Source organism: Schistocerca cancellata, chromosome 10 (genome assembly GCF_023864275.1).
Source record: "Schistocerca cancellata isolate TAMUIC-IGC-003103 chromosome 10, iqSchCanc2.1, whole genome shotgun sequence".
Classification (NCBI taxonomy): Eukaryota; Metazoa; Arthropoda; class Insecta; order Orthoptera; family Acrididae; genus Schistocerca; species Schistocerca cancellata.
This window is the reverse complement of record NC_064635.1, coordinates 67,443,358-67,466,706: the sequence shown is the minus strand read 5'-3', so window position 1 is coordinate 67,466,706 and position 23,349 is coordinate 67,443,358. Positions and strand designations below refer to the sequence as shown.

Here is a 23,349-nt window from a genome sequence, read left to right as displayed (position 1 = left end):
CATATATATCACATGGAGTCATCCAGATTGCAAAATACTTGCATTGGCACCAGTTTGCTTGAACCACTGCAGTATATACAGCACTACAGTTTGCGTTACGCCAATTTTTGTTGCTACTGTTCCACTAGAATAGCCTTTCTGATGCAGAGCTACAATTACAGTGTTTTTTTTATGTACTGTAAACTAATGCAAACAGACTGCTACATAGAAAGCTGGATGAGGCCTATTGGAATGGAACTGACTTAGGTAGAGGCACGTCAGTGTTGTCATGGATACTCATCAACTTCCCTCTTTGCTAACTACTAGCCAAATACACTACTTCATCGTTACTTGTTTATAATTATTTTATTATCAGAAGAGGTATATGACAGAATATTCAAAACAAAATCCCTGTTTTAACGACACTCCATAGTTGTGATATGTGAGGAAAAACATTTCACCTGTAGTGTACTACACACATCAAAAAAGGTTTTGCATCACCGAGAGTTCCGCAACCTGTACAGAAAATAGGAAGAGAGATCAACATAAACATCATTTCCACACTTTTTATTGCTCATGAAACCCACACACTTCATGTTGTACCACCATACAACGAGACTTTCAGAGGTGGTGGCCCAGATTGCTGTACACACCTGTACCTCTAATACCCAGTAGCATGTCCTCTTGCATTGATGCATGCTCGTATTCATCGTGGCATACTGTCCACAAGTTCATCAAGGCACTGTTGGTCCAGATTGTCCCACTCCTCAACAGCGATTCAGCGTAGATCCCTCTGAGTGGTTGGTGGGTCACGTCATCCATAAACAGCCTTTATCAATCTATCCTAGGCATGTTCAATAGGGTTCATGTCTGGAGAACATGCTGGCCACTCTAGTCGAGTGATTTCGTTATCCTGAAGGAATTAATCCACAAGATGCACATGATGGGGGCGCGAATTGTCGCCCATGAGGACAAATGCCTCACCAATATGCTGCCGATACGGTTGCACTATTAGTTGGAGGATGGCATTCACGTATCGTACAGCTGTTATGGCATCTTCCACAACCACCAGCGGCGTACGTTGGCCCCACATAATGCCACCCCAAAACATCAGGGAGCCTCCACCTTCTCGCACTTGCTGGACAGTGTGTGTAAGGTGTTCAGCTTGACCGCATTGCTTCCAAACACATCTCCGACGACTGTCTGGTTCACGGCATCTGCGACACTCATCGGTGAAGAGAAGATGATATCAATCCTGAGCAGTACATTCAGCATGTTGTTGGGCCCATCTGTACTGCGCTGCATAGTGTCATGATTGCAAATATTATGACATTGCTGTTAGTGTTCCTCTGAGCCATAAACCGTAGGTACCACTGCAGTAGTAGCCCTTGGCCAGCTTGAGCAAGGCATTTCATCTCACAGTTCCTGTGTCTCTGTACCTCCTCCATGTCTGAACAACATCGCTTTGGTTCACTCCGAGATGCCTGGATGCTTCCTTTGTTAAGAGCCCTTCCTGGCACAAGGTAACAATGCGAACACAATGAAACTGGGGTACTGACCATCTATGCATGGTTGAACTAAAGACAACATGAGCCATGTACCTCCTTCCTGGTCAAATGACTGGAACTGATCGGCTGTTGGACCCCCTCTGACTAACAGGTGCTGCTCGTGGCTGGTTGTTTACATCTTTGGGTGGGTTTAGTGACAGCTCTGAACAGTCAAAGGGACTGTGTCTGTGATACACCATCCACAGTCAACGTCTATCTTCAGGAGTTCTGGCAACCAGGGTGATGCAAAACTTTTTTTGGTGTGTGTATATACCACTAGGAGTGATTGGGCTTATAACTGCCAAGGTATAACACAAAAGGTGCCACTAAGAGCCCCTATCACATGGGTATAAAATTATTTAACAAATTTTGAAACTATATACAATGGTCATGCATGTACGAGTTGCATTTGTGTGAATGTGTGTGTGTATGTTGTCTAACTCAAAAGAAGGCGTTTTGACCAAAAACTTACTTGTTTAGCATTCTATTTGTTGTGCCTGTCTGTGACTCAACATCTCCACTATACTGTAACAGTGTCATTACCTTGTGATCCTTCCACCTAGGCCAAGACACGGAAATGGGGCCCGCTCCTCACAATCAATTTGTGCGAGGTTTACCTGGGAGGCTTCTAGCTCTCTCTGACATCAGTCTCAACCAGGGACAGACTGATGCTAAATCCCGATGGCTGAGAGACTGATATTTTCTGTAGGTTCCATACACCCCTTTACGAATAAACAACATGAATATTATCTATGCCTTCTTACTAGCCCTAAACCCTCCTCCAATCCTGATGCTCCCCGCCTACCTTAGACATTCTGTACATATTTATAAATAATCGAGATACAGTGTTTATGTTTATTACTTAGGCGGTAGCAAATATTATCCATATTTTGCCACTGAATGTTTCTTAACAACTGAAAACAAAACAAACATTCAGCTGCAAAGGTATGTAATATTTGTTGCTGTCTACATGAGAAACGTAGCTGGAGTAACAACTATGGAAGACAGCTGTTTGTAATACTGAGATATATCTCTGGTTTGTCACTGATCCCAGAAAGTTATGACATGATTGCATCATATGTGCACAATCTGACTCTATGGAGAACAAATAAATCAGTCTCACCCCATAACATTAACCAAATGGCCTAGCTACGTTGGTACCCAATGTCTGAAAGCAAGAGGAAACTATAGCTATTATATTTCACAAGCACATGCAGCTGTACTGTATGACTTACTGATGATGGCATCTTCTAGGCTATAATATTATGGGGATAAAATAGTACTCCTTCACATACATCTACATCTACATCTACATCCATACTCCGCAAGCCACCTGACGGTGTGTGGCGGTGGGTACCTTGAGTACCTCTATCGGTTCTCCCTTCTATTCCAGTCTCGTATTGTTCGTGGAAAGAAGGATTGTCGGTATGCCTCTGTGTGGGCTCTAATCTCTCTGATTTTATCCTCATGGTCTCTTCGCGAGATATACGTAGGAGGGAGCAATATACTGCTTGACTCTTCGGTGAAGGTATGTTCTCGAAACTTTGACAAAAGCCCGTGCCGAGCTACTGAGCATCTCTCCTGCAGAGTCTTCCACTGGAGTTTATCTATCATCTCCGTAACGCTTTCGCGATTACTAAATGATCCTGTAACGAAGCGCGCTGCTCTCCGTTGGATCTTCTCTATATCTTCTATCAACCCTATCTGGCACGGATCCCACACTGCTGAGCAGTATTCAAGCAGTGGGCGAACAAGCGTACTGTAACCTACTTCCTTTGTTTTCGAATTGCATTTCCTTAGGATTCTTCCAATGAATCTCAGTCTGGCATCTGCTTTACCGACGATCAACATTATATGATCATTCCATTTTAAATCACTCCTAATGCGTACTCCCAGATAATTTATGGTATTAATTGCTTCCAGTTGCTGACCTGCTATTTTGTAGCTAAATGATAAAGGATCTATCTTTCTGTGTATTCTCAGCACATTACACTTGTCTACATTGAGATCCAATTGCCACTCCCTGCACCATACGTCAATTCGCTGCAGATCCTCCTGCATTTCAGTACAATTTTCCATTGTTACAACCTCTCGATACACCACAGCATCATCTGCAAAAAGCCTCAGTGAACTTCCGATGTCATCCACCAGGTCATTTATGTATATTGTGAACAGCAACGGTCCTATGACACTCCCCTGTGGCACACCTGAAATCACTCTTACTTCGGAAGACTTCTCTCCATTGAGAATGACATGCTGCGTCCTGTTATCTAGGAACTCCTCAATCCAATCACACAATTGGTCTGATAGTCCATATGCTCTTACTTTGTTCATTTAACGACTGTGGGGAACTGTATCGAACGCCTTGCGGAAGTCAAGAAACACGGCATCTACCTGTGAACCCGTGTCTATGGCCCTCTGAGTCTTGTGGACGAGTAGCGCGAGCTGGGTTTCACGTGACCGTCTTTTTCGAAACCCATGCTGATTCCTACAGAGTAGATTTCTAGTCTCCAGAAAAGTCATTATACTCGAATTAGACATACATGAGGAGAAACAAAACTGGAATACCCTGAGCTGGAGTATGATGTGTTGAGATGCCTTAGTTGGGTAGGCAGATTAAAGAAGTTGAAAAGAGAAACTGATAAGTTGAAGCTCAATGTATTGTAAATTAGTGAAGTGTTGTGGCAAGGAGAAATAGATTTCTGGTCACTTAAGTACGAGGTTATCAGCAGAATCAAACAGAGGTAAAGCAGGAGCATATCTAATAATAAACAACAAAAGAGGAATTCAGGCAAACTGCTCTGAACAATATAAAAAGTATGACAGACTTCAGAAATATGGGAATATATGACTATCAGCTCTGTAGATGACGAGATTGAAAAACTGCAAAAGAAATTATTCAGTACGACAGAGGGTGATGAATTTTGCAGACTATAAGAATTATGAAAGAAGCTGGCACACACTGAAGAGACCTGGACACACTGGAAGGCTTCACAGCTTTGGAATGAAGACTTTAAACTGAAAAACATTTCCAGGAGCAGATATAAACTCTAAAAATTTTTTAGACATGTTAAGTTGCAGACTGCAAAAATGTTGGAATCAAAGAGATGGGACAATGGCAAGTTGAATCTAACATATTGTAGAGAGTTGTGAAAGGAATATCGGCAAATGACTGACTGAAACAGGCAAAAGATGGGCGGGTAGCTTCAAGAGATGAAAGAGTGAAGGCAATAGAAGAGCAAGCAGTCAAAACCACAAGAGACAGTGAAAATGGTTGTATGACAGAGAGAGAGAGATTAAATTTGATCTGTATTACTTCCAAATTTAAACAATGAAAGAAGAAAGTATAAAAAATGCTTCGACAGAAGTCGAAACATGGCACCTGGAGTAAAAAACATTCACTTAGAATTACTAAAATCCTTGGAGAACCAACCATATGAATTCTCCCCATACAGAATATGTGCAATAGGCGAAATACCTAGAGACTTCAAGAAGAATGCAGAAATACCAGTGCCCAAGAAGGCAGGTACTGACAGGTGTGATTATTACCAAACCACCATTTAGTAAGTCGTGGTTTTAAAATGCTGAAATAAATGAACCACAAAATAAAGGAATAAATAGTAAGGGCCAACTTGGGGGAGTTACAGAAAGGCAAACCTACATTTACTGCATTTGCATATTTAGACAACACCTTTGGCAATGTTGATTGGAATGTCCTCTTTGAAATTATGAAGGGCAGCAGGAATAAAACATAGGGAGCAAAAGAAATAGAAATAGAGAGAGAGAGAGAGAGAGAGAGAGAGAGAGAGAGAGAGGGGGGGGGGGGGTTTAGCCTAACGTAATTCTCCAGGCTTTCACAATGAGGCATTGTCATGCTGAATAACTGGGTTTCTGCCGGTTATTCATGTCTTTCCCACATGATGTTTCAACTGCATGACTCACAGTCTCATTCAGGTACTGTCTGGTACTGATTCCAGTGTGGAACAACTCCGGTATTTACGCCTATGTTGTGCTCGATGCTCCCTCTGCAGTCCTGCAATTTAGCCTATCCCCCAGGCTGTGGCTAAGCCATGTCTCCGCAGTATCCTTTCTTTCAGGAGTGCTAGTTCTGCATGGTTAACAGGAGAGCTTCTGTAAAGTTTGGAAGGTAGGAGACGAGATACTGGCAGAAGTAAAGCTGTGAGGACCTGGCGTGAGTCGTGCTTCGGTAGCTCAGATGGTAGAGCACTTGCCCGCGAAAGGCAAAGGTCCCGAGTTCGAGTCTCGGTCGGGCACACAGTTTTAATCTGCCAGAAAGTTTCAACGTCCATCTTCTTCACACATGCAGATGCTCTTCACACAGCATGGTATGTGCGACAGTCATGTGTGGCATATCGTGTCCTAGCCATCAGTCACCTGACGATAATGCTCCTAGTATAGAGCTGTTTGTGTTGATGCAATGCTATTCAAATGTCAGGATGCACTCCAGAGTCACACCTAGATGTTTGGCTGGTGACCAGTGCTGGATTCACTTGCCTCTTACATTGTGAGAGACAAGAATTACTACCGATAATTCCAACATTGTCTATGTGGTGGTCACTGGTGTTCTACCAACTGCTGTTTCCAAACGATTGAGTACAAAGTAATATGGAGAGTACCTATTATTTCACCTTTGAATCCTGTCTAGTATTGTAATATACATTTTCCAAGTTTTAACTTTCAATATACTGTATAAAACTGAAATTGCTTAATCACAGTTCCAAATACCAGTCACCATCAATCTGTTCCTAGTAACCGACACAAACTCATTGAGTAAAATAATAGAAGTGATATCTGCCCATCTGGGGAGTGGGAATGGCGCCATTCCATCGACTGTCATTTTGTTTCGGGTTCAAAAGAGTGAACCCTGGTTTCATTACCTGTCACAATTTGGGACAAGAAGCCCTTCCCCTCAGCTTCAAAACTTTGCAACAAATCAAGACAAATGTTTTTTTTTTTATGAAATTTGTGATGCACCATTAGACATCACGGGAACCATAGTGCACACACTTCTGGAATCTAAGAGTGCAGATAATTGAATCCCACTTCCTTAACTGATTGACAGATGCAGCACCAACTGCCGAGTCACAATGTACCTGTCCAGTGTGACAGCCATGGATGGTCTCCCCGACCACTGCAGATCGTGGAGTTCCACCGTGCCCAGGGACTAACTGTAGTTCTGTCGACAGCAGATGTTCCATAGACTTTGCACAAGCATCCGTGAATATTCCTTTCTCTGCATTGAGAAATTCAATGACGGCATATTGCTTGTAACGTACATCATCTACAGACGATATTTAGGAACTGTCCTATGGCTATGCTATCTGTCAGAAGTGACAGAAACTTGGCACGCTCACTCAGGACACTTCAAATAATACATAGGTAATGTTTCACATTTGTAGCACTGCTTTTGGCAGAGGGAAAAAGTGCAATGCATTACTTTGTGGGCAACCCCCATACATCATAACTTTACTTTTCCTGAATCAGTGGCAAAAATTTCAGATGTTTTTTGAGACCTTGGTAGCACTTATTGGTGGACAATATTCATTTTTGGTTTTCCGAGCTGACATTGTTCTTACAGTTTACTTTGGATCCAAGGTAAGTGAAACTGCAAGATATCAAACTTACATGAACTAATTACTCTGAGTGGGAGCTCATTTGGATAACCTTTCTTAATTATTGGTAAACACTCTTATTACATTTTCTGTCATTATGTATCTGTAGATTCATTTTTTCTAGCACACTTTTCGAGATTTGTGGGAGCTACTTTCTTTGCTCTTGGCTTTCTTTCAATTATATGAATATCTCTGCATATGCCAGCACCTATACTGATTCCTACACAACAGTCTCCCTTGTATTGATGTCCACATCTACTTTAACCTTTTAACCTTTTCCGGTGCTATATTAAACAGAAGACACAATAATGCACATCCCTGTCTTAATTTTTTGTGGTCACAGCAGTTGTTAACATATTCTGTACAGGGTGTTTCAGAAAGGACTATGATTTTAAAAATTCTTATAAATTTATTGACAGAAGATATATGGCTGGGTTTAGCGTTTTTTGTAGGAAAACACATCCAGTTTTTTTACCTCATACCCTAAACTAAAGATGTTGTACGTGGCTTCCGCTGGTTATCCTGCACACATCCCATCATAAGTCAATTTCGTGTCAGGTGTAGGGAACATGGGGGCCATGATCTGGAAAGTGGTCACTGAGAAAATCCCAGACATCAGCCAGGTAGTGGGGTGAAGCACCACGTTGCATGAAGTAAACATTTAGTTCTTCATCATCCCAATCAATCTGTGGAATCAAGAATTGTTGTAGCATATCCAAGTACACTATCCTGTTGATGGTTCTCTCATGGAAAAAAAAAGGGTCCGTGCGCTTTGTTCTTGCTCAGCACATAAAAACGTTCAGTTTAGGACTATCACTTACGTGTTGCAATATTTGATGTGGGCTTTCACTGCCCCAAATCCTACAACTAAGTGTGTTAACCTTGCCACTTAAGTGAAAAGTCGACTCATCAGAAAAGACGATTTTGTCCAAGAAATGTTCATCCTCATGTAATCAATTTACCATTCCCCACAGAAGTTCTTGCGAGCAAAGGTCCCAAGTTCGAGATTCGGTCCGGCACACAGTTTTAATCTGCCAGGAAGTTTCAATTTTATCTGTGTCTTTTATCGCTTGTACGATCATCAATGGTTTCTCATCGCATGCCAGTCAGTCATATGTGGGATTTGCAGTTCGCGAGATACATTCCATGTCGATTTCATAGGGCTGTTGACAAAACATTGTCTCACTCGCTCAACAAAGTTGTCAAATGTGCTTGGATGACCTGACGATTTCTCATGTCTCACTGAGCACCTTGTATCAACAAAACATTTATGCCACTCATAAACTGTAGGCCTGTTACGAGGACCTTTAGTGTACTTGGTATAGAATGTAGGCTGAACTGTTGTCACCGACTTCGATTCTTCAAACCAAAACACACAGCTAGCACACTCAGGTCCAGTGAAGGCAACCATCTTCAACACAACTGCCGCTAGCGCTACTTACAGTGCGATTCGGCATTAGTGAAATACGTGAGACAAAACTTGACTTATTTTCCTACAAATCGATAATACAATCGAGCAGCCTTCTTACACTGTTTGCAGATGTTGCTGTCATTTCCAATCAAGTGAAGTCATCAGAAGATCAAAAGCAACTGCAAAATAATGCAGACAAGCTGCCTGCATGTTGCAAAATACGGCACTTGAACCTCAACAAGAAAAAAATCTAACACCCTTCCTTAAATTGCAACCATTGTACAGAAAATATTGTGGGGAAGGCACATCAAAGAGTATTTTATTAAAAGAACACTTATAAGTTGCAACAAACTTAATAAAAGAGACTGCCTAGGCTGTATTCTTCTGGAAGATTGCCATGCACTACTGGGATCCTTAAAAGATGTTAATGACAGAAGGCATAAAAAAAAAAAATTGAAAACAGGCAGTTCGTTTCTTATTACTGTCAAATAGGGATGCACATCTGATGAATGTGACACGTGAATGGTGTGCCCATCATTAAAACAAAAGCATTTTTCAATTCAGTAAGATCTTTTCACAAAACTTCAGTAAGCTTCCTCCAGTACATGCCAAAATATTTCATTGACTCCCACCTACATAAGAGACACCATCAGAGCTTGTATGGAACATTTAGTTGTTTGTTTTTCCCCAACAACAGAGAAATAGCTTGAAAGTGGTTTGATGAACCCTCTGCCAATCACCAAAGTGTGAATTGCAGAGCGGTGATGTACATGTAAGAATTAACCAATTAAGATAAAGTGAAAGCTTTACTTAATTATTCTAGCTTATTTTTATTCTGATGGTTGCTGCTGAAGAAAAAACTGATATATGATCATAAAAAAGAAGGAAAAAATATCCCCCTCAGTCACAGTTGTGGTTTTCATTGAAAAGGCAATGTGCATTTTCACACCTGAAGGTCCATTTTCTTCTGAAAAATTAGAACACGAAAGTACCTGACCCTAGAAAAGAAAGCCTCATCATTTTGATGATGCACGATTGTTAATATTGCTCTATCTGTTATGTTTTTTGCATTACACTGCCATACTTCATTGTAGCTTCCTAGCTTTCACAGTGGTTGTTCAGTGAGTATGCTCTGTCATAATTCATTTGTCTGATTCAGTGGTAATGCCTGCTATGTTGTAAATTTTTTGAGGGTTTGTCTCTATGTATCCAGAATTACGTAAGATAAGTGCAACAGCAGGAACTATTTCAAGGAATAATATTGGTTGACTAAATGTATGCGATAGTATAGTGTGCATAATATGTGCTGGTATGTATTTGAATTTTTATGAGTATTCTGCATCGAAACAACCAAAATTTCAAAGAAAAGCTTACAGAAAGGCTTGAAGAAGAAATAGATGAAAATGGATCTGGCAGTGATGCTGGCTCCAGCAAAGAAATTGATGGCGTAGAGACTGATGAAATAGTAATGACTGACTCAGATCGTAAAGATCTGGCCAAATACTGACACGGGTCGAAGCACTCCTACCGACAATTGTGTTCTCAACAAACTGGATGGAAATAGAAGCAGCTTGAATCTGAAAATTCTAATGAATCCACATCTGAAAGTGAAGAAGATGATGGAATTTCCTCAATATTGTTGCCACCAAGAAAAGATCTAAAAGGTAAGAACAATCAGTGCTGGTCCGCAATATCTGCCAGTCGCTCAAGTTGTCGCAAACAAAGCAAAAACATTATCCACTTCATTCAGGCATCCATTAGACAGGCTATGGCAGCGAAGGGTACTTAGGATGATTTCCCCCCCCCCCCCCCCCCCCCCCCGCCACAGCTGAGATGGTAAATGCTATAGTGACACATACCAATGAAGAAATACACAGGTAGAAATAAAGATACAAAAACAGCATCACACACAAAAACACAAAATCAAACCTGCATAGCAGAGATAAATGCTATTCTTGGAATACTTGTAATAACAGCAGCTTTGAAAATCTGTCTGTAAGAAAAATGTTCAATAAAGTGTATGCGGTCCCCTGTGCAAAGCCACAATGTGTTTCGAAAGGTTTGAACTTTTAGTCTCATGCTTGAAATTTGATAACAAAGAACCTTGTCAAGCTGGAAGAAAAACCAATTATTTTGCACCAACATGCGAAATTTGGGAACAGTTTGCTCATAAATGCAGAATCTGTTATAAGCCAAGCCCATTTGTTACTGTAGGTGAGAAACTGCTGGGTTTTCATGGACAATGTCCTTTCTGCATGTATCAACCAAATAAATATGGGATCAAAATAGTAATGGCCTGTGACACAAAAACAAACTACATGGTTGATGCGTCTCCTTACTTAGGAAAATGCACAGAAACAAATGGAATGCCTTTTGGGGAATTTTATGTAGAGCAAACGACCAAGACTCTTCGAAGGTCAAATAGAAACATCTCGGCAAACAACTGGTTTACTTCAGTGAAACTGGCAGATGATGTTTTGAAAGATAAACTCTCACTGGTTGACACTATTTGCTCCAACCTGAAATACTGTCTGAGCTACTGTCCTTATAAAACAGAAGTTCGGAGTAGACGTGCTGGACAAAATGTGCAGCACCTATTCATGTAGTCGGAAAACTAGGAAATGGCCACTACATGTGATTTATGACATCAAAAATATTGAGTGTGTGAATGCTTGGGTTATCCACACCCACAATCAGCAGCAGCTAAGAGTCAATAGAAAGAAAGACTTTCTTATATGCCTAGGTGAAGAACTCGCCAAACCCTGAATGACGAGGAGGCTAGAAATGCCCAGTCTATGAACACATCTTTGAGTAGTCATACAATATGTCCTAATTAAAGATTCACCACAACAAAGGCAAGAACAACCTACAACTGGCAAGAGAAATCTTTGTCACATTTGCCCTTCTAAAAAAGAAAGAATGAGAGTCACGTATTGCACACAGAGAATGTTGTGCTTACTGCAAAGAATATTGAGAAAATCTGTGAACAAACTCTTGTAAATGAGACAATAATAACTGCAAAAGTGCAACAAAATACTTACAGAGACGTTTCTGTTCTCAATCATACAATTTTCATTATACAATTTTCATTATAGCTTCAACTTACTGTAGTGTGTTTTTATGAAACCAATAAAAAGAAACAAAATTTACGTGGATTTGTGTTTATGTACTATACAAAAAGGCTTTGTGATCTAGGGTTCATAATCAAGATTTTAACCTTAAATATACACTACAATAACAATTTTGGATAGAGTGTGGTATTGAAGCCCCTTCCCCCTCCCCTCCTTGTGGTGGCAGACTTACCTGTAGTGCACCCCAACGTCTAGAGTAGGTTGAGGGGTTTTATGCTGGCAAATCCAATCAATGTGAATGACAAATAGAGGTTACAGTAATCTGATGAACCTTAGTGCAGCCTAATGTTGATGTTCACGCCATATTTAACAATTCTACCATATTTAATACAAGTTTCATCGGAAAATTGAACACTGCAAGGCAAATTCAGCTTATGTACAAGATTCTCATGGGTATTCTGAGCATTGTTTACATATATTGTACATTAACTACGGAAAATGGAAGGATGTTAACTATGTAATTTTACTTAGATCTTTGGAAGGAAGATGGAAAGCAACCATCTACAGAACAAGCAGAATATGCATAATAATGTGTTAAAAACTTAAGTAAAGAAGCAATCTGAGGCTCTGTGCTAGTAAGCATACTGTTAGATTACGAGAAAAAATAATACTTAGATTGTTTTGGGCAGCCAATAAAGACATACATTAGCGACTTTAAGACTGCAGTGTGTAAAAAGTTCTCCCGATTATAAATACTGTGCAGCCATAGGCTGGACAATTACGAGATTATTCGTTTTGTAAATAAAAATGAGCCTTTTTCTTGCTGCAATCATTTCATTTGTTCTAGATGGGTTTTGCCTTTTCCTTTAAGGCATCTTCAGTGGAATCAACGATGATACAGTTTTGTTTTGCTATGTGATATTTGTAGATTATAAAACAGTTCAAGTCTTATTTTCTATGTAATTAAGTTAACCGAGGTTTTGGCTGGCATCTGCATTTCCTTTGATCTGGTCACAAGCTGGAGGTCATACTATAACGAAACTTATGAAAAATAAGCACATTTTCGCACGCACAAATTTTCATTCATTACTTCACTCTGTATATGTACATACAAGTGCTATTTGTTTCAAAGAACCAAATTGCGAATGACGCACCTAACTGTACCTCATGATGTGACTCAAAAGTTTTGCAACAAATAAAAAAGAGCTGTAAGGAAAGACTGAAGCACTGAGTTGAACTGTGGAGGGAATTACAGAAGTGTCCAATTCCACCTGTCTGCTTTGACCAATGACATCACCAATATGGCAGAAACGACAATTCACGACGACTCCAATATGGCGCCTATGACGTCATTACGTAAACATGACAACAAGAACAAAAATGGATTAAACAACCAACACTTCCTCCAAAAATATCATCAAACTAACAGGACCAGTGTGGGAAATTAGGGGTTTTTGGGTGGGGACAAACTAAGTACAAACACATAAAAACACACACCAGCATCCCAAATCACACAAAACGACAACATAAATCAAGAACAAAAAATTTCCAAATTCCACTACACTCACAATATCCTCAGGAATTGGTCACTTCCCTTCACCTACATAGCTCAACCGCAATTCTCAATACTGCAATATAAAACTCCAAAAACTCCAGAAATTACTCCATCACCACCATCGATACCACAAAACCAACACATAAACAAGCAAAATTGGAATGGAACACTTCACTTGACCTATATAGAAGAACAGCAGCTCACGATACCAAAACACACATAGCTACGACGGCGCATTGGAATCCCTTGACCTATATAGGTCAACAGCAGCTCACGATACGAAAACACACATAGCTACGACACGTTGGAATCTGATACTTCTAATGACCTATGTAGCTCAAAAACAACTAACAATACCAAAAAAATTTAAATCAAGTAGTTCCAAAAAGATACATAAATCAACCCCAACTGCCAATACCAAAACATCAACCACCAACAAATGCAGTAAATACCACTGATCAAACACAGAAATACTCCACCAAACATCATAACACGCGAAAAATACACCCCAGAAACGCAACAAAGTTCCGGCGCTACACTCTAGGTCAGCCCCCCCAACAACAAACTCTCAACCCACCCACAACCTACTACCCCCCCCCCCCCCAAACAACCCTCACCCTTCCCCCAAAATCAAAAATCTATCAACAAATAAAAACCAAAAAATAAGCAAATCTCAATCACACACTACAATTCAAAAACAACTGCAACAAAACAGATCTTCCACAACATAATCTCTAAAACAACCACCACTCCCCACCCACCTACGTCCACAAATATTAACAACCAAAACCCCTCTATCTTATTTGTGCACACCCCAGTCTCATAATTATCAAATTCCAAACTGTGGTTAACAGCTAAATGATCATAACCCATCTGGCCCAATCCCCTATAAGATGGAAAAGCATCGGAAACTATTGTACTTCCTTCCTCTATATACTCCTCTAAAATTAATCCCATCGATTTCCTCTTTATACGTCCCTCCAAAACCCTAAAAACACAATCTGAATAACCATCCCAGAAACAACAACCCCCCCTCCCCCACACCCACAAACCAACTCGAGCCTTACCGCTCCCATACTTCCTCTTCCCAAACTGCGACTCATCGACGACGACGACGACGACCACCACCACCACCACCACCACCACCACCACCACCACCCCAGGCCCACCCAACTTACCCCTGTACTTAATATATTCAGAATAAACTTCCCTACAATACGAAAACCAGTCAAAGACCTTCCTATCACTCCCACCAGTCTCATGTGCACAAAAACTATGGGAGGATCTATAACAAAAATAATATGTCATCAAAACTATCTCTCTCATGCCCAACCTAGACATCTAGAACCAGGTACCATGCCTTATAGAACGCCAAAGGTTGTCCCTTTGGCACCGCCACATGTAACAGTCCCCGGTCCAAGACGTTGGAACTCTGGCCAACTGCATGTTCTGCTGACACATGCTGCATTTCACAATCTCAGCCAGCAGCCCGAATAATTGCAAGAATTTAATCCCCCATTTCAGCCCACAAACAAGCACTACTGTATTTATCAGTCACATCCATACCTAACAAAAGCAGCCACAAATTAAATTAAATGACATACCACGCAACATACAACAAACAACACTACAATAACTAAAACACAACAGAAACTTAATTCTTAACTCACTGAAATCAATTTCTGTTGAAAAGTCTTCACAACTGACAACTGAACAGTTCAAGCAGTGATACAAAAATGAACCCAATACACCACATAAAATGTGAACCATAAACACACCACCACTGACTGCAACAAAACAACATCTACAAACACTCTCATAAACTAAACTCCACACCGTCGTGATGTCACACACAACAACACCCTTATGTCATGGTTCAGAGCCGACAGGTGGGATTGGATGCCTCCATTGACCACTGTGGAGTGCGTATTTCTTGAAACACTGCCCACAAAAGCCAGAGGTAGGTTTGATTCTCAGTCTGCAATAATATTTCAATTACCCAACAATTTAATAGTGGTGTACTTTCTTCTGCAGACTGAAAGTCTAATTTTCTAATACACTCACTGGGGGCTCATTGATAGTGCAGAACGTAAGTCAACACAGAACAGCTAAGATTCTCTGAAGAAGGAAAAGCTGTTTTTGAACACGTCTGAAATTAATGATATATTAAATATACAGGAATCAATACACTTATTACATTCATAGTGCAAATGAGATGTCCAAATATTACTATTTTCAGGCACATTTATTGTTGTAAACTACATCTTGTTCTTACCCTAACGTACCAACGAAATATGAGAAGGATGTAATGTCCATGTTCTGAAATTATTAAATAGTATAGGCCTACTGATTGCAGTTACATATAAAATTCTCAACAGTTTCAGCTACAGCAAAACTGGATTTCCTGAGGACCAAGCATAGGTCCTAACAACAACATGGGTAAGCTCTGTGAGCATCTTACCTTGCAGTCAGTTCCTGCTGTGTTTCTGTCCAACCTAGAGCTCTATACTGTGCCAGAACTCTGTGAAGCTTCTTCTGGTGAGGCGTCACAACTGCACTTTCCGGCTTCAAGTTCTGCCTGGAACATGACACAAATTAAATAACTCGCAGGAGTGGCAATGCTTATTTCTTTCCTGTGTCTGCATTCAGTTTGTTAATGACTTTTAAAACGCATTACAGAAAAAAAATCTCGGGCCAACAGAGATAGTCAAGTGCACGTGCCAGTTACTTTTGTATTATAACTGTCAATAACAGCTCCTGTGAAACATGTTTTTATTATCAGTTTGAAAAAGCTTTAAGGGCTAATGGACTAGAAAGTGAGAGTAAACATGCAACAGACAGGATATTTTCCTGTGCTGTGAAATGAAGGCACTTAATTCCTGCAGTACAATTCCTTTTTGACAATGCTACCATACACTAAAACTCAGAAGTGTGAAACAAGCAAAATAGAACAAATATTTTTTTAAAATTTATTTATAATTAATATTTTCAATACTAACTTGTAGTATCTCAAGAGAGACCGATGACCTATTACTGTCCCAGAAGGCAAAACAAGCTGGTAATCAGAATCATCTAAAGCTGTGATATCCACTTCTTCATCTGGATCTTTATCTTGGTCAGGATAACTTGAGCTGTAGTCATAGAAATCTGCGTATTCTGTCAGTGCTTCACCCTCGTGCAACATTTTACAATGACCTTTGTCTTGCATATGTTGCTTTGCCGCTTCAGCAGAATAAAATGTTCTGCCTCTATCATTGCACCAAAGGCACATAAAATCTTGTGAAACCTTTTCACCCAGATACATTAAGAGACCTTTCAAATCGACAACGTATTCAGCATCTGGTATAAAGAACGAGTGAGCAACAGACATATGCTTCAAGTTTTTCATTAAGTTTCTGCTATGATGTGAACAGAATAAGCAATTATTATTCAGTATTGGGTTATCTTCAGAATCTTCGTCCCATTCGTCTGAATCAACCTCTTCGATCTCGGAATCTTCAGAATCTGTATCATTTTCAGGTTTCTTCTTTTCTGGGGTTCCTGGACTGCTAAAACTATTAGTTAGTACACTTTCTTGATGCTTTTTCGAATTCAAATGATTTTCATAAGCATTCTTAGTGTTAAAAAGCTTTCTGCAAGAATCGCAATGAAAAGAACAGTTCTTATTTAAATCATTATCTTCTTCCCTCTGCTGCAGTACTCTTCGCTGAAATTCCTCAGCTGTCACAGGCGATAACTCTGCAACTTTTCTTTTCAAATTATATCGATGCCAGTCAGTCTTATAGTGCATTCGTTGTATTTCCGCACTGCTAAACGCAACACGACAAGTGATACATGTGTATTTTCCACTCATGTCAAACGTTTTGGTGCCGATAAACGGAGAATATAATAGTTTAGACTATGCTTCACACCCAAATTAAAAAAAAAATTAAATAAAAAACTGAACACAATTTCCACACTTCTTACACAACCACTCTTTGTCACTCGTAGTCATTTGTTATGAATGATGTTATCACTTGCAACCACACTACCAGAGACTTCGCTACGTAGACACCCGAAGCTGTTTTGTTCTGGGTGCTTTCTGAAATGTTACAGAATTGTTATTTTTTAATTACGAAAACTCTAGATGGTTTCAACATCTATGAAACATTTATTTTATATTGTTTAACACGAAACAATGGCATTTTATTTAAACAGAATTTGAGTGCTTAAGTACTTTAATCAACTCAGCAGTATCAGAGAATTTATGAACGTGGCCCATCGCGTGCTCGTGTTACCATCTCGAAGTTAGATTGCGTGTTATTTCTGGCTCAACCTGGAAAGTGAGTAGGAAGTGTGTTAGTGGACGTGAACGATTTTAGAAAATAATAGTAATATTTAAATTGGTTATGCTTCGTGCTACGTAGTAGACTGAACCTGAAGCCTTATAGTGGCAGTAGTTACTGATTAAGGTTCTTATTTTGTAGGTGTAGGTGGGTCCTAACGGATTCACCATTTAATCTCGGTACTCGACTCCGGGTTTGCTTTTTATCGGAGTTTTCTACCGTCCCGCTGGGCGACACCATTTTATATGACTTTATTACCTACATGCGGAGGTAAGTGTCCAAAAAATTTAGTTCTTACCATATTAAAAGACTAGTAATTACTCTTCCTGGAGGAAAGTCTGGAATACTTTAACATCGGACCAAAACTGAAGCTACTTAATTTTATGTGCTGTGTAATTTAAAATTTTGATGACTAATTTTGGAAAGACTCAAGTAGGTTTTTTGGCTTTAAAAAAAAAAAAAAAAAAAAAAAAAAAAAAAGACTCCGTTGTAGTAGGCCCTATTAAGATGCCATATTGATAAGGTTTGATGTGGAAGGCTTCTAGATGTGGAGTTGCTAGTAACTAGCTTCAGACTCACTGTTTTGATGATGTCGTGTGCGTTGAACTCAAAGTGGTGTTGCAGAATTTATTTTTGAGGTTAAAGTGTCATCACCTGCCACCGCCCTCTCCCTATTCTTGCATTAAATTTTGTTGAGATATTAGTTCGCCAAAGAATTCATCGTAAGCTAGGTATTTTTCTTGATGGCTGTCGAGAGTCATACATGAAGTTATACAGTCGCATAATTTACATGTAGTGTTGATTTAAAAGTTTAGATGGTACCATGCTGATCATGATATAGGTATCATAAAACTGATGTACTGTAAGGGGATTCTAAAACTGTGCAGCCGTAATCAGTTAGGGCAATAGTTTTAAGTTTAGCTCTAGTCTGAAATTTATAATATTTATAAATAGCCCCAACTTAAGCGAAGTTGATAGTCACTTCTTCATTTAAAATGTTTTTCCCTATATCTTTGTAAGCGATAATTTTCCTGGATAAATACAGTTGGTGGGATAACTGCTGATCCAAACGTCATTCTGCTTAAATGTGAGTCTAAATTGGAGTTGGCAGATTTTGCTCAAACTTACTCTATAGATTTCGTAAATTACAAGCAGTGTTCACCCACCACTAAGTCAATGGGGCGTTAGCCCTCAGTTGTAGAATCGGTTTGCTGAAACCAGTATTGAAGTTTTTTCTTCGCTGTAATGCTGTGTGGGCGTGATAAATTCTTGGCGCTTTGAAACTAGTTGCACAGCTGGTAGTACGCCTCGCTCAGGAGAAAGCTGTGGCCCAACGTGAAACAGGCGACTTGACACGTTGCTGCTAGCAAAGCAAGTTAGCGGCTTTCGTAAATGCTTGATGCCACTGCCCATAGAATTTGCTTTTTTGTTCTTGCAAATCCAGCCAGACATGCATGAACTGAACTGGTGGAATGGTCTTCCGTAATTGGCTTGCCTTACCATACTGCCTCCTGCCCAGGCAGGAAAATTTCCTATACGGTTAGGTCTCATTGTAAAACAGTCCGAATCAGTATTGTACTCCAAAAGAAACGTATCGAGAACATGGTTTGTGTGCATGTATTTTAGATTTTCGCTTTGACAGCGATTTAAACTTTCAAAATATATAGAGGAAACAGTGAATTAGCAGCTGTAATTAAGGAAAGACAACTGAGGAGCATCTACCTCCAACTATTGCAATATCACGCTTATTACTTAAAAGTTGATGGCTGGTTAGTGAGCTGACTGAATCCCAAAGTGAAAGACACGCGTGTGAAAGCCGACCAGCTGCTAGAAATCAGAGCGTGCAGTTCGCTTGACAAGTTGGTTGCCTTTGCTGGGGAGAAATGTTAAACTTGTTGCATATTTTCAGTGTCTCCGTGCTGGCTTGGTGGCAGAAAAGTATACTACTGCCTTCTTTCGCATAGTTTCCCTTCGTTGTCACTTGGAATTCTCATTTTGCATTATGAAAGTGTATAATCGTCCGCCTCGCATTGGCCTCCGCAGGTTGTTATTAGGTTTAGTTTCCTCGTGAGCTTACTCCTTAATGGACTTCGTGTGTTATACGGAAATCTGTTTCAGACGAGGTAATATTGCCACGACAACGATTTGGATACCCCAGTGCACAGATCGTGTAGCAGACTACCTACATAAATAAGCAAGAAATAAGTATCTTTAAAAATTCAAAAATCAGCTGCTTATACAGTCTGCGGTTCTTTTACTCAAAGATTAAAAATTCAAACGTAAAAGGAGAGGTCCTCAGCGGTGGGATCAGACTTTTTGAAAACCTCTGTATGGTGATGTAAGTGAAGATCCCAGCTATCACATACTGCTGCCATTCACCTTGACGGGCCTTCTTTCTGAGAGTAATCGATGAAAATATATTCGGAATCTTACGTGAACGGAAATAGCGTTAAAAGGGAGGGATTGTGAGGACTGCTAGTGGCTCGGTTCACGACTTCGTGTGCTGACGGTTGTGGGTTTGAATTTCGTCCGGTGCTTAAAATTTTTTAATTAAACCTATCGAAATGACTTTGATCATTACTTGTATTCAATTAATTGGTTTAAATGTGCGTAATTTATTTCTATTCCTTTTTAACGTTTTAACCACATGGATTTTCATTTCTCATTTTTCTTTGTCGTTCTTTTTCCACTTGGAATTTTGTGAATGTGAATTTAATTATTCATCTGTTCAAATATTTAAATATTTGAAAATGCCGATCTGTCTGTTAAAAACAAGACGGAATAATGTACTCATATTGACTGCAATGGTGTCAGAATGTATATTTCATTGCAAGAAGTAAATTTGTTTTGGATGACAAGCCTCCTAAAAAGGTATAAAACATAACCAAAATTCCTATTTCACTACGAAGGAAATAATGCAGATCAAGATTTAAACGACAGAAGGGATTGTAAATGAAATTTAAGTTAAATGAAGAATAGGAATTAGTGCAGTAACATGGACAAAAATAGAATAAAACAATAGAATTTAAACCAAAATTATACATGAGACTGATTTAAATCATATAAACTAAATTTCAAACTGAAAAAGCATGGTAGGAAGGAAAATGAGAGCAAAGAAAGAGAAAAGTTGATATGATTAAAATGTAACAAAGCAATGGAAATAAAAAATACTTAAACCAATTAATTGGCTAAAACTGATCAAAGTAATTTTGATAAAAATTTCAAAATAAGATTTGAACACACGACCTTAACGCAAAGGTGTTACCCTACACATTACCTTTTCAATGTCCAGTCAAGCAAAACCTCCATTTTTTCATCAGACGAGGCCCCACCAGAGGTTGTAGGGTGCGATAGCTGGAATCTTTAACGTATGTCGCCATATAGATCGTTTCACAATGTCGATCCCACCGCTCGGGACCTCTCCTCGTTGGTGTAAGTTAAGTCATTGATCGTAAAACTCCTTGCGAACTGAAAAGTCAGTCTTCTAGTGCCAGAATAGGTATGCAGTCACACACACACACACACACACACACACACACACACACACACACACACACACACAGCAGCCGGTCATTACAAAACAGCTGCTTCAAATCTTGTGTGTAGTTAGTGCAAGCTTTTAAATTAATTCAGCCAACCGAACATGACAGTGAAATCTGTCACTCTTGACATGTTGATATAGTATCAACGGAAACAGGTCCCGTGGCAGTGAGAACGCACTTTCTGGAAAATTTCGAAGATGTCGAGCTTGCGTCCAGGAGACGCGTGAAAACATTCTTGTCGACATACCAAGACGTCCAAAGAAAGGAAACTCCCCATCGCACACCCCTCAGATTTAGTGGGAAGTTGGCGCATTGGATAGCCCGTCAAAAACTGAAGACAGATCAAACATGAAAACAGGAAGGTGTAATGAACTGTGGAAAAAAGAAGAAAAATAGTGATCGGTCCAAACTTATGATTTGCAATATCGAGCAACGTTAATGATAGTTTTGTAGTGGTTATGTGGTCACGGTGTTAGATTGCGAAGTGGAAGATCCTGGTTCAAATCTCCGTCGTGCACCATTTTTTCACAAAATTACGAACTGCCATGTCTGTATTTAGTTTTGTGTATGTGTCGTGTCATTGTCAGTTTGCAACAGTGACGTGTAACTAAGTTGAATTTCTTCGTTGTGACATAGTTGACACGCATACACACGTTTGTTTTCATTTCTCTGTAGCATCTCGCCTGCTCTCACTATTTATCACATTTACTTGCGACGATAAGATCTTCTTACCTCGTGACTCATCCTGTGATAGTGAACTATGTTACAACGAAGGAATTAGTCAAAACTTCCAAAACGAAACGCAAGAGGTATAATGTGTGGTACCTGTGTAGAACAAATAGGAGACACGTATGTCTACAGGTCCCATCGGTAAACGTCGCTGTTGCGAACGGACGCCACGACACACAAATTTTAATATAGCTAACAGAGACGCAAATGACAGGACGGTCAGCTCGTAATTTTGTGAAAAAATAGTTGGATACGAGGGAGATTTGAACCTGGATGTCCCTTCTCGCAGGCTTTAACACAGTGATTACACAACCAGTACACAGCTGTCATTTACATCACTCGATATTGCAAATATTAAATTTGGATAGTACGCTCTTTCTATTCTGCTTTTTTCCGCAATTCAGTACACCTTCTTCCTGTTTTCCTGCTTGATCTGTGTTCAGTTTCCGAAGGGCTATCCACTGGGCCACTTTACCACTAAATTTGAGGGGGTGCGATGGGGAGTTTCCTATGTAAATAGTAGTTTCATGCAAGAAACGACCCATTTGAAGAAACCCTTTAACGTGCCGCAGTTTGATTTGTACGGTTGAAATCTCTCTGGGAAGTTGATGTGGCTACGCGGAGAAAGCGTAATCTTTCTTTGGCTGGAAAGCCTTCCCCAGAGAGGACTCGAAAGGTTGCGTAATTACTTTTTGATTATTATTTCATCAGCTGATAAAAAGCTTGTTGTGAAAATCTGAACTTTCTTTTAAGAAGTCGTCCTACGGGCCAAATGCAAGTAGCCGCATTTCATAAATTTACAGACAATGATTGTTTCTCTTTTAATAGATACAAGGAATGTCGTTGGAAATATAAGCATTAATGTGTGTTGTACCCGTTGTCCTGCAATTTTCATTGGTAAACAAGGACATTTTAGCCAAAGTTTGCTGTCTTAATCGAAGAGCTGTTTGGTGAATTAATCGTACTGCATATTATATTCATAACGCCTTTATGTAGAGCGTATCCTGGGAATAAGAGCCATAGACTGAAGAACGTTGATACTGTGAAGTGCGATCAGTTTACGGACCGAAACAGCTAAAAAAAATTAAATCATAACTGTTGCCAGACGCATAAGGTGTTTTCTGCCTTTTGCAGGATCATCAATCACATTTTGTAACCTTGTTCTCTAGTTCACATGCTGCCTTTGGCGTAGAAAGAAGGAAAAGCGGTTCTGTAATTGTCACGATTTGCCTTCGTGTTCAGGTCGTAGACATTTTTCTGCTGTTGGTGTAGGTCTTTCAACCCAGTTTGTTACAGGCACGAATAAGTCTTCGGCTAACAGTCTAGAAACAATGTGAAATCGTTCAAGAAAGATTCATTAGAACGGTCACGGTCGGATAGAGAAAAGTTGTGCGTCTGTTACTGACCTTGAACTAATAGACGAGTTAAAGGCGTCCTAGAAACCTGAAACGTGTTATATACAGTAATAGATTTAAATAGTGGTCTAGACAATTTACGTCATGAAACTTAGCCATGTACTTCACGCCTGCCATCTCTGTGATGTTATTAAGAAGGCAT

The 23,349-nt window shown here is 39.8% G+C and overlaps 2 protein-coding genes across 3 annotated transcripts in view; one reads left to right on the top strand and one right to left on the bottom strand.

Annotated features, from left to right (window-relative positions):
- The window catches only part of LOC126106704 (zinc finger protein 622), a 31,391-nt gene extending 14,161 nt beyond the window's left edge, over positions 1 to 17,230 (bottom strand). The window contains exons 1-2 of the mRNA XM_049913085.1: positions 16,196 to 17,230; positions 15,658 to 15,774 (exon numbers count right to left, since the gene is read on the bottom strand). Of these exons, the coding sequence (XP_049769042.1) occupies positions 15,658 to 15,774; positions 16,196 to 17,049 (971 nt within the window). The 5' untranslated portion in view covers positions 17,050 to 17,230. The remainder of the gene's footprint in view (positions 1 to 15,657; positions 15,775 to 16,195) is intronic.
- A 154-nt stretch (positions 17,231 to 17,384) lies between these two features.
- LOC126106703 (eukaryotic translation initiation factor 5) overlaps positions 17,385 to 23,349 on the top strand; it is a 108,152-nt gene continuing 102,187 nt past the window's right edge. Inside the window, exons 1-2 of one of the 2 annotated variants that reach the window (XM_049913082.1) lie at positions 17,385 to 17,518; positions 17,663 to 17,791. The gene's annotated coding sequence lies outside the window, so the exon portion shown is untranslated. Of the gene's footprint in view, positions 17,567 to 17,662; positions 17,792 to 23,349 lie in introns of both variants that reach the window. The other variant, XM_049913083.1, reaches the window with a different exon arrangement.